The sequence below is a fragment of the Anas acuta genome, chromosome 1 (genome assembly GCF_963932015.1).
Source record: "Anas acuta chromosome 1, bAnaAcu1.1, whole genome shotgun sequence".
In the NCBI taxonomy this organism is placed as follows: Eukaryota; Metazoa; Chordata; class Aves; order Anseriformes; family Anatidae; genus Anas; species Anas acuta.
Window position 1 is genome coordinate 197,281,153 of NC_088979.1, and position 12,559 is coordinate 197,293,711.

Consider the following 12,559-nt stretch of genomic DNA (forward strand, 5'->3'; position numbering starts at 1 on the left):
CTTCTGTACCTTGTTGCTCTTGCTGCCAGGCCCACATGGGATGCAGGCCTCCATGCCATAGACCTGGTGGATGGACAGGAAGGTGTTGGCCGGACACTCCTTGCACAGGCTGGTCTCCTTCTCGATGTAGTGTCCCGGCGGGCAGGGCACGCAGGATGAGCCCGACTGCTCGGAGCCTAGCGCGCAGGCCCGGCAAGAAGAGGAGACTCCATCCACTGCGTTGGTTACTGTGATGGAGTAGATCTTTGCCATGTCGTTGATGAACTGCCTGCTCTGAAATGAGAGCCAAAGAAACCACAGTGGTTCCATCATGCCATTGCATGTGGGCATTGACTTATGCATGCAGCTGCCTTTCTGCATGGGTGGTTTATCCACAACTGCCTCCCAAGTGACGCTATATGGTGACCCCTTACAAGAAGACTGTGAGCTTTGAGGGAAGGCAAGTGCTCTCACAATGAGTGTCCAAGGAAAGCTGTGTTTAAAGGCCTGTGTGTAAAGAAATACTTACATCTTGGCCCTCGTTTATTCTCTGAAATGCCCAGGTAAACGTGAAGGAAGCATTTTTGGAGATGATGTGAGTGTAGGATTGTTTCTCTTTACTTCTTTCCCATGATTCCACCACATTAGTATTTTTTCGATTAATATCCTATAAAACAGAGACAGTTAAATTAAAAAGAAAAAAGCGGGGTTATACTATACTAAGCATTAGTATTTTATAATATAGTAATTAATATATATATAAAGGACTTTACAACTGCATTTAACATTTAATAAAGGAGAAAACATATTCATCCAGCTTTTCATCACTGGCAATTTTTCAGCTGAGAATAAGTGTTTATTCAAAAAGATGTTCTTATTCCCACAGCAGTTGATTTTAAAGTCTTATGGCAAATTATGAACGTTATGAGGACAGATTCAGCACAATGGTTCTTTCAGATTTCAAATTCTGTTTATATATAAAATACATGGGTACCAGTGTACAGAGAAGGGAAGATTAAAATTCAAAGAAATACTGTAGCTTCTACCACCTTTGGATATCCAGTCTGCTGGTGTCTTTAGTGTAACAGCATCAATACTTATGTGAGAAAAAGAAACGTGCTGTCTATCTTTTTGTTTCTTATTCTCCATCAGCTGTAAATGGCCCAGTGGAAGATGGAGTAGATTTCATTAAATTACCACTAAACACAAAGAAAAACACCAGCTTCACACTGCAATGGAAGGGGCAAGGGAGTGGTCAGATATTGTTACCTTCCTCAGCTGATGGATAATGAAAATAAAAACAATGGCACTTTGTTTTCACAGACAAATGTCTGCTGTACTACAGATTCTCCAGGTCACTGGCAGGATCAAGACTAAGTTTCCAACATTGTCTTCTCCCATCCCACTGTCCTATTCCCTGACTTGCAAAGCTTTTGAACTTCTGGAGGAAAACCTGACCACACAAGAGCCACTGAGAGTTTTAACAGGGGAAGTTTGGCTCTTTGATGTCAAATGATGTCTTTTAAAATAAACAGACAACCAAGAATGGCTCACAATTCAAGCGGTGGAGGAACTCTGCTAGGTCATTAATTAAATCCTTTCTGCAAGGGCACCGCAGATACTAAAATAATGTCATGCTTAATCTTAGTCATGATACACCAAGTGCAACTAATCACGCCAATGTAGAGGTATTAAAGTGACATGTGGAATACCAGGCTCAGTCGTCAGTCATGGAGAGAGAGGTCTCACTTACCGCCATAAAGTACAGCACACAATCTGCTGAACAGATGGTCTCAAAAATAAAAGTAATCCGTCCTAGTTCTGACCCAGTTGCTCCTGTCACTGATGTCGGTGGTCTATTTAACAGAGACAGAATGAAACATTTACAAGGTGCTCTCCAGACATGCAGCAGTCAATCCTCCCAATTGCTTTTTGTACAGCAGAGAAACCACTGAAATCCTGTCACATAAAACCTGCCCTTGCAGAACCACAGAGACCAGGTCTGCACAGCAGCTCTGCACTGAGTATTGGGCACAGCAGGATTATTTTTAAGGGTTTGACTTCTTTATGGTACAGTTCCCTCCCTACAATCAATACCCAAATTTGAAGGTATCAGTAGGGAATCTTATCTCTTAAATCTGTTACACAGGAGTAGCTTTAAGTGATTTGCACTGATTCATTTGCATCTACATTTTACCGCTAGAAGATGCATTCAGGAGTTTCATGCAAACCATGAAATATTCAGAGTGTTCCCTTGCTAAGTATTAAACGCTTAAAAATACCCTTGACTCCCCCAAGCACTCAGCAGCAGGGACCACTTTGGAGAATCCCCTGTGACTACAGCAGAGAAATACTAGGAAACACCTGCAATGGAAATGACTGCAGCTCAGAAATGACTGCAGTGGAGCAATGCTGGGACACACTGAGCTTTCCATGGATATATTCCTTGCTTCTCTTTTATTTTCATTGTTCTTTGGCCATACTGTGAAATAAAAAGCAGGGTTTGCTCATCTGATATAAGAAATCACAACCCCACTCAGCTGAGATACAGCAAAGGGAAGGTGAGGTGCGTTTCGCCATACCTTATTCATCTTAATCATAGAATCATAAAACCATCTAGGTAGGAAAAGACCTTCAAGATCACCAAGTCCAACAATCAATGTGACCTACTGAGTCCCATCTCTAAACCATGTCCCTCAGTGCCATATCCATACGTCTCTTAAATACCTCCAGGGATGGAGACTTCACCATGTCCCCGGGCAGCCTATTCCAATGCTTGACCACCCTCTTTATGCAGAAATTCTTCCTAACATCCAATCCAAACCTTTTCTGGAGCAACTTGAAGTCATTGCACCATGTTCTATCATTTGTCACCTGAAAAAAGAGACCGACACCCTTCTTGCTGCAATCTCCTTGCAGGTACTCGGAGACAGCAATAAGGTCTCCCCTTCAGCCTCGTCTTCTCCAGATTAAACAACTCCAATTCCCTCAGTCACTCCTTATAACTCATTTTCTAGTCCTTTTGCCAGCTCTGTTGCTCTTCTCTGCACATGATCAAGCAACTCAATTTCCTTCTCATATTGAGGGTCCCAAAGCAGAACACAATATTTGAGGTGCAATATGAAACAATATAATAATAATATAATAATACTTGATACCGGGTCTGAGCTAGGAGTCTAAGATCACTCTTTTGAAAAAGAAGAGACACAAGCACAAGGTAATTCATCCTATCTGAGGATCCATGAGAGGTGGGATGTCCTGTTTTCCCAAGGTTCCTGCATCTCTCCATTGGCTCTAGGGCAAGCACAGACTGTACAGGCTGTCTGGAGCTGCAGTGCAAAGTCACATGGGACCAACATCCACTCCATGGCATGTTTAAGTTGGTTAATTTGGGATGGTTTAGAAACAGAGGGATATCTTTTCTCAGTTTCCAGACAACCGACCAGCTGGCATCTCAGACTCAAGCAAACACTACTGAAAACCAAAGTCTTACAGAATTGTCTGCTGCCATGGAATGACTGGAGACACAGGACTAAATCTAGGTTCCTTCTTGTCTCATTCATGGCATCTTTCACAGTACAAATGCCATCCAGAGGGACGTTGACGGGTTTGAGGTGAGCCTGTGCGAACCTCATGAGGTTCAACAAGGCCAAGGGCAAGGTCCTGCACCTGGGCCGGGGCAATCCCAAACCCAAATCCAGGCTGGGTAGGGAATGGATGGAGAGCAGCCCTGAGGAGAAGGACCTGGGGGTGGTGGTGGATGAGGAGCTCAACACGAGCCAGCAATGTGTGCCTGCAGCCCAGAAAGCCAACCGTGTGCTGGGCTGCACCAACACAGCGTGGGCAGCAGGGCAGGGAGGGGATTGTCCCCCTCTGCTCTGCTCTCCTCAGCCCCCACCTGGAGCCTGCGTTCAGCTCTGGGCCCAGCACAAGGACAGGGATGGATCAGAGCGAGTCCAGAGGAGGCCACGAGGATGCTCAGAGGCTGGAGCCCCTCTGCTGTGGAGCCAGGCTGAGGGAGCTGGGGGTGCTCAGCCTGGAGAAGAGAAGGCTCCAGGGACACCTCACAGCAGCCTGCCAGTGTGTGAAGGAGCTGCAGGAAAGCTATGTCAGGGGGTGTGGTGGTACAACAAGAGGAGTGGCTTTAAACTAAAAGAGGGGAGATTTAGATTGGATATAAGGAAGAAATTCCTCACTCAGAGGGCAGTGAGGCCCTGTCCCAGGCTGCCCAGAGGAGCTGTGGCTGCCCAATCCCCAGGAGTGCCCAAGGCCAGGCTGGATGGGGCTTTGGGCAGCCTGGGCTCCTGGGTGGCACTGGGTGGGCTTTAAGGTCCCTTCCGACCCAAACCATTCTTGGATTCTATGATCTTTACACTTCAGAAAGGAAAACTGTTCGTTCTAGAGGTAATGTGAACTAGGTGTAAGAGGCAGAGGTAAACGAGAAATAAATGGAAAAAATCCTGTTCCTTACTTAAATCCTGGGATGTGCAGGTTCAAGATAAGGTAGTCATTATCAGAGCCTCCTGCCCCACTCTGGATGTGGTCACCAGCCACCTCCCAACCTTCATGGGACAAAAAAGAACAGGTTTTCAAGAAATTAATGGTTCGTTGGTCATACAGCATGAAAAATATTCCGTGTTACCATATGTTTTTAAGCAATTCAATGCATTACTACCAGATGTCTGGTATAAGCTGTAGAACAGTATAATAATGCTTTTGAAAGAAAAGAAAAATAATAGTAACTGCATTAATTGCTGATTTCATAGGCAAATGTTAGCTTGGAATCATTTGACATTTCCTAACTTGTGCCAATCTTCCCATCAGAAGGAATGATCCATCTGATCTCTTCCAGCTTTAAAACTCAATCGGTCAATCAATCTGTGCATTAAACATTAAGCATATACTTCAGTGCACCTCTCTAAATGTAGAATTCAAAGTTTGAGTTACATCAACCTGCCAGGCAGATCACATGGAGGGAAATCTCTCAGCAAAGGCTGGAGGTGAGAGAAGTCCTGAATGGGACCATTTTCACAAGTGAGCTGTGACTGCTCTCTGCTGCTATTTTAGTAAATGTGCAGAGAGATAGTTCTGAGAGCTGAATGAACAAAGACCACAAATTTTAATTAAGTTTTCCAAAAGAGTTATGGGTGTCTTTGAAAGTCATAGTTACCACAAAACATGAACAGAGATAAATTAGAGAGAATTCAAACTGTTTTTTATCAACAGGGCTATTCAGATGCATCAAAGTATATGGTGGGATGTCTTTAGCTCAGAGAACTTCATGTCAGCTGTATCTCCTGCCCTCTTCTGGTATAAAAAATGTTTTATTTCCTCTTTGTGATATTTAATGACACTGCTTCCTGCAGGAATTATCAAGCTTGGTACAATAAAAAAAAAAGAGGGAGAAACTCTTTGTGATTCACGGCAAAGAGCATGTTCATTTTGATGAGTGCTCCATCACAACTGCAACCAGCACAGGATAAAGACAAGCATGTAACAGTACAGGGAGTTGGCTCACCATTCATCCCGTCACACTTTGAGTTGCCAACGTTAAAGCAAGAAGTCTTCATGTTGCTTGGCAGGATGTTCCACCACTTGTACTCAAAGCCAAGAGCTGGTTCAGTCCCAGCAGGGCAGGCTTTGCACTCTACAGTGAGAGAGAGTAGGAAAATGAAATAATGCAGTGAAACTACATCTCAAATAATAATCTAAGAATATAATTAACTTATTTATAATCAAATAGTCAAAGACATATGGGGACCAGAAGAGTATAAACGAGACTAGCATTTTATAAATCGCAGATCATAACTTCACAGTAAGGGAACTGCAACTGATCCCCCAAGCTGTATTTCCTTTTTAGTGGCTTCAGTTTAAAGGTTGACCCTACTTGTGGTAAATGCAAGTCCCTTCAAAATTCTGTAGGTGACCACTGGGTCAACACACCTCAGAACCAATGAAACATAATTTAAGCTGGAAGTTGTTGGCAGAGTGCTCATCTGACAGTGCTTGAAATGAGATTTGCACAGGGAAGAGCTTGGCATGGACAAAAATATAGATGAAAAAGAATTACTGACTGTAAAAGTTCTGATTCCCTTCTCAGAAACCATTAAAATTCCCCCTAGGATGTTTATACCAGCCAAGAAATGCATCCAGAACACAGCAGGTCAATGCAGAGTAGCAATCCCTGATAAGAAAAGACTTCAGAGGGAAAACAGATATTCAATACCCTCTCTCTAGTGGTGTTTACTGAGAATTTTATACCAAATGAATTCCAGCTTATGATGATTAAATTCAGCCACATGCAAACAGACAACTGTTTCTGGGGACACAAGCAGTTTTTTGTGGACTCTTACCCTGTGTACCATCTGAAAAAGTGCCCTGTGGGCAAGGAGTACAGGAAGACGAGGCATTGCTGTAAAAGCCAGGATTGCAGGGTGGACAATCCTTCCTCTCTCCAGAAGGAGGTAGGGTCAATGCATCAGGAAGATCCTCTCTGCAGATCTTGGGTTCAATCCACTTGTACATGATCTGAGTCTGAAAGGAGAAGACACTGAGCTCACATGACGTGTTAGGCAGCTTTAGGGCTAGATGCACATATCCAGGTCTCCTTTGTATATTAAGTGAGGGTATTCCCAACATTTTATGCCAAATATGAACCTTGCACACCAGAACAATAAAGGGAAAGGCAAAACAGGAAAACAGAAGTGACTGGGCTCACAGGCAGTTCCAAGATGTCAGGTCTTAAAGAGCAAAGCAAAAATATGAGCTTAAAACAACTACTACAGTTCATTACTATTTATGTAGTTTTCCCATAAAATTACTGTTTATCTAATGGATTTTCCCACAAAAAATGTTTCTGAGGAACACCAGATTAAGAATTCTAATAACTCCACAAGGAATCTCTGCATTTTGACCATACTTACCTTACATATTACTTCTCAACTATAAAATCCCTTTATCTGAAAGGTATCTGTTATCAGAGAATGTCACAAGCTTTGCATTTTCTCCACACTGGTCTATTCTTTGCCAATATCTCAAGTTCTCATGGGTCATTTCCACCTACTGAGCAAATGCCAGGAACAGTCCCAATTCTTCTCCAGTCCCACCACATTACATAAGGAGTAATTTACAAACACAAACATGAGTGAGTCCTTAACATTACCGTATACAGAGGTATTGCCTTTCCACTATCACCTTTCTTGAAGGCAACGCAAGTTTTCACAAGTTTTTAGGAAGAGGCTGAGATGGATCACCCACAGAGTCGGGTTTCAAATTTTCATCTGACTTTAGGCCTATCCCTAAAGGGGTTTAATATCTCAAAATGAAAATTAGCTGAGCTTCAGAGAAATCCAATTGGTAAGACTTTAACCTCGCCAGAGCTCCTGCTCTGGATTCTTCCACCGTTTGGTCCAGAAGTGCAACTGAGAGTCCTTGAGGCCAGAGGCATGAGTACAGAGCTTGGTGAGGGAGATTTTACCTTCTGAATATGATCCTTGCTGTTAGGGCCCTGAGCATATGCTGCTGCTACCATGGGTGTTGAACTGCTTGTGCTCAAGGCTAGCCCTCTGATAACACAGACCTGCTCAAGAAGTATTGACCAACTTTGAAGCTGTTCAAAAAAATAAAGTAAAAAAGGTGGAAGAAGCCTCAGCACAGGCTCCTGGGAGCTGCAATTAAACTGAGGATATTACCCGTGGTCTCTGCCTGAGTTGTGTTGCAACCACGCCCGTGCCAGGCCATGTACCTTGCTGATCCAGATCCTGACCATGCCTCGTGGACTTGATGTTCCAGCCTGACGTTTGTCCTGCCTCATCACTATGGATTTATCTGGCAGTGTTGACTGAACCTGGCTGCTGGTGCTGGATCTGCATTGATCACTTTGCTCAGGTACAATGGGACTGCTTTTTCTGTCAGTGACATCTCTCTCTGCACCCTTTGCTGTACTCCTCAGCTCCTATCTCCTCAACCCTTGTTGATCAGCCTGCCCTTGCTGTTCCCAAACACTTACAGGATTTCCTGGAGTATTGCTGTCTACTTTAGCAGCATCAAGGGTACACAGCATTTAAAATAAAAAGGATCAGAAGCTAGCAAAGTGCCTGTGTGGTTGCCCAGAGCCCAGACACACCATACACACACAGGTAATCTTACTGTGGCTGAGCAGAAAGAAAGGGGTCAGAGTGCCCACTGCTACAAAAGTGAGGGTTTCTAAAGCTGGGGATGAAGCAACCAGCCTGGGATTTTTAAAGCAGAAGATGAGTGAAAATCAATAGGAGTCAAGTGCTTAAATCTCCCAGAGCCACTTCTACACATGAAGTGGGGACAGCAGGAGGCAGACAACAATCTGATGTCCAGTGAAAAACCTGTCTGATTTTAGTAAGTCATGGATCAATACACCTTTAGGCTGGTGCTTTTCAGCCACTGTTCACCTGCAGATTGGCTGCAGAGTCAGGTCCTCTGATTGAACTGCATCAGTTGGAGAAAAGGCTGGGGAGCACTGCAAACTTTGACTGATTTCCAGAGATGCCAAGCACCAAGCAGACCTGAATATTCAGCCAGTATCTGTGCATTAATGACATGTTCTTATTCCAACCAGAAGATTCAGTACCTGGGGGTGTAGGAGTGAATACTGCTGCTAATTCCTCAAGTCCTTGCAAGAAGTGAACAGAGCAAGAATTAGCATGACAAGAACAGGTTGTGCAGCCTGCTAGCTCTGGGACTAAATTCACTGATGCTCTCCTTATTAAAGCACGCAGTCTCTCAGTTGCATTTTGGAACCAGACGATGAGGAGATCTCAAAATAGTCCACCCTGCCAACAAGTATTAGGCCATCAACCCCTGTGTGCTATAGATTTTGTCTATTTGCTGTCCCATCCAGATCTAAGAAAAAAGAGGCAAAACAGGCCTGATCACATGCCCATCCATCTCTGAGTTTCACATTCCAATAAGTGGGAGTTACTTCACCAAATTCCACCGTGTGACTGCTGGGACAAAGAGCAGGAGAGCTCCAAATCCAGGCTGCTTCACCCAGAGATCCTCCTATGGGAGACTCAGTAGACCTAAGACCCCTGGGTGAAACAACCCACTGAGAGGTCAGGCTTTTGGGGGCATGAGACAAGCACATTATATGCAGTTAGGCTCTGCTGCAGTACATGAGCACTCCCAGGCTATATCTATACTGTTATTTAAACAGATCATAGACTCTTCTTTTACACTAAAACCAAGGGGCATGGCACATATCAAACACTCTTCCACCCAAAATGGGTGTAGTTGCATCCAGTGCACCTGTTCTACGCCAGCACCTGAATTATGCCAGGGCATTGCTGGGACAGGGCACACTGGCACAAGCCAAACATTTGCCAGGAAAGATTGCTCAAGACAGAACAGTAAGGTCTATTCTGGGACAGCACTTTGGCCTGTGCTCCAACGCTGATTTTTTGTATGAGCACAGAGGCAGCACCAGGGACCCAGTAAGAAAAATCACAAGTGCAAGGAGCTTAGCATTTACCACAATGAGTTTTTAAGTAGATTCAAGACAAGCAGATTTTTACAGAGAAAGCAACTAAAGGATATGCCCACAACTCAGACAGATTCAGTTCTGGAAGCAAATTGGAAAAGTAATTGGGAAAGAAATTCAAAGAAAACCTTGTTTTCAAATCAAGACACCACAGAAAGCTCAAAGAGCTTATAAATAATACCACACTTTCTACTTACTTTTCCTTCCTTATCACATGGGGTGTGGATCTGGAAAAAGTCTTTGCTTGTGCATGGAGGACGCTCTATACATGTACTGGATCCCTCTTCTAAAAAGAAAGTGTGAGAAACAGGATGTTAATCTATCAGATGATCCCTGAAAACAATAGCAACAAGCTTGAAATCTGGTGAGCAAAGTGAGTCAGCAGAAAAATACAAAAACAGAATGAAAAATTAAACTTCTACATGAAGCCAACATGAAACTTCCTCTGAACTGCAGGGGTAACAAGGAAAATACTACCTAAGCTTATACTGTCACTGTGACATTCAGTAAATCATTATAACCAGAGTCACCCTAACCCTTCATTTTCACACAGTAATTCGTGTAAGTTGTCCAAGCATGGAAATATTTCCTTACTTACAAAGAATGAAAACACTCTGACTGATTGGAAAGTCCTTTATAAAACTAGCCCAATTTTTCCTTTCACCAGATATTTTTGCAAAATTCCTGTTCCCATTATGAGCACAGCAGAATGATGTGAATGTATGAAGCAAATACAGAACTGCCAACCAATAACACAAATTACCACAAGAGGGCACAACACGACTGCTATTTTCCCCCATAAAATATATTTGAAAAATCATCTCTGTTCCTTTATGTTAGCATATGTAGCCTTGGCCACAATTGTGTGTGACCCATTATGTACACAAGTGTCCTCTGCAGCTTTTGGGAAACCCCATCTTCATTTCCACTTTTCATATCAACTGGAGACTAAACATCATTGTTGGATAAAATCATTCTTACACCTGCACACAGAACCACGTGTCTCTTATGACCTTAAGTACTCAGGCTCTCCTGGGTTTGTTTATCCCATTTGATTTATGTACCTGCATAATAGATTTCTTCTTTACATTTGATGCACTCTTTAGCTCCTTTCTCAGAATAAGTGTTTCTTGGACACTCTTGGCAGCCAGATGAGCCTGGTTTGTCACTGAAGGTTCCAGGCTTGCAAGGGAAGCATTCAGATGTATATGCAACTCCTGTAAGGTAAACTGCAGGTAAAGCACTGAAATACAGAGAGGCATGCTCCATTACTACAGCCAACCAGCTTATCTGGGAAAACCTGCCAGCTGGATTAAAAATCACAGACTTTCAGCACTTTAAAAACTCTGGCTTTACTGATTCTTGATTAATCTTTGCTCAACGCAGGTCTGACCTGTGTAAGTACCTTATACAGCAATCCAAGCTTGATTACACTTAGAAAGGGACCAAAAGAGCAATCCAAGATTAAATACATTCATTAAGTAGTATTTTAACTACCATTGTTATGATAGATATGTCTATTTTTCACTGTTGAGAGGCTTGCCAATAAACACTGTCTCTGTATAACACATTACAGATAACTTGATTAGTTTTTCCTCTCTTTACGTGCTAACCCAGTCTTCTCCAGTAGATGGCATTATTTACCAGCTAAATTAAATTTTCAGCGTTTTCCCTGACTGAAGTTTTGATGTTCCTTTTGTACTTTAGAAGAGAAGAAACGCAGGGGAGACAAGGAGACTAAAAAAGCCACTTCGGTGTTTATAGCACACCAGTAGAAAGAGCACTTCACAAACCCTGTGACAAAAGAGTAACATAAGACGTAAAAGGCAAGTATCTCTTACCTTCAATTGTGATGTTTTTCACCAGAACTGGCTTTACCACCTTGGACCCCATGAGAATCCCTGTTGTTCTCCAGTATAATATGTTACTACCTGATTTCAAAGTTACCTGCAAAAATACGCATGACAGTTAGCAGGCACTCCCTCACCAAGGAATTATTTTTTACTTCCATTACTCAGATTTTTTGCACCCAAGCAATGATCTTGGCTTTTCCTGAGCTGCTTAGGGAGTTGAGAAGTAATGGGGAGACACCTAGGCAGGTGCTGTAGAGACATCTCTGAAAAGTGCCAAAGTAGAAGTAATAAAAAAGCTATTTGACACCCCAGTTTAATGGAAAAACACCGAAGCTGCTTTTGAACTGGTAAAAAGAGCTAGGAAAATCTGCTCCTGCATTTATCCAGCTACCTCTGGCACTCAGGAACATTTACCTCTAGCTGGATATTCATTGTTTTTAAAGCCTTGAGATGCATTTAAAAAAAAGGGGGGGGACAAATGTTTGAAAATCCAGGCTTACATGTGAGTTTTCTATACAGGCAAAGCTTTAAAAATCAAGCTTTGCCTAACACTACAACTTCATGAACACTAAGCCAGCACAAACCATGGATGTCCCAGTCCGCAGTCCCATCCTTCCTGCTCATTACTGACCCTGAACAACAAAGGAGGCACAGGTAACCACCCAGCTTCCAGCTGCTTTGACCTACTTGTCTTCACACTGTGGTTCAGCAGGCAGCTGCACAAGCCTGGGTGGTGGGTTGGTGGCACCATGGCCAGGACAAGCAGAAGAAGGAAGGCAGGACTACTTTCAGTAGTGTGATGGTGCCTGCTGACTTCAACTCACCTATATTATTACTGCATCATTCTAGCCACTAACAGCAGCAGGTTTACTGAGACCCTACTTGGCTTATAAAGCTGTACCGCATCTACTAGTACAAGATGCTCTCTGCCAACACAGCAATGCTGGCCTGAAGGTGCTCTATCTTTGCATAACTACCCTTACACAAGAATAGGGCTAAACTCTACCAGTATAAGGATCCAGGATATTGGAGTTTAAATCCATGCTGAGCAGCCCTGGCAGGGCTACAGTTTTTGTTCTTCTAGGACAAAGAGTCCAAAAACTCAGCAAAGTAGAGACACAGCACATATTGCATCCACTTCCCAGACAACTACAATCCAGGGAAGCACTGGGAGCTGGGTTACTGCAGACAACAGCAGAAGTGGGACTACATT

General features: G+C 43.2%; 1 protein-coding gene across 3 annotated transcripts in view; it reads right to left on the reverse strand.

Annotated features, from left to right (window-relative positions):
* The window catches only part of ELAPOR2 (endosome-lysosome associated apoptosis and autophagy regulator family member 2), a 100,577-nt gene that overhangs the window by 17,344 nt on the left and 70,674 nt on the right, over positions 1–12,559 (reverse strand). For all 3 annotated transcript variants that reach the window (XM_068669972.1, XM_068669974.1, XM_068669973.1), the window contains 9 exons: positions 11,335–11,440; positions 10,558–10,710; positions 9,691–9,779; positions 6,333–6,513; positions 5,498–5,626; positions 4,451–4,541; positions 1,733–1,835; positions 509–646; positions 10–273 (listed from right to left, as the gene is read on the reverse strand). In XM_068669972.1, the coding sequence (XP_068526073.1) occupies positions 10–273; positions 509–646; positions 1,733–1,835; positions 4,451–4,541; positions 5,498–5,626; positions 6,333–6,513; positions 9,691–9,779; positions 10,558–10,710; positions 11,335–11,440 (1,254 nt within the window). The remainder of the gene's footprint in view (positions 1–9; positions 274–508; positions 647–1,732; positions 1,836–4,450; positions 4,542–5,497; positions 5,627–6,332; positions 6,514–9,690; positions 9,780–10,557; positions 10,711–11,334; positions 11,441–12,559) is intronic.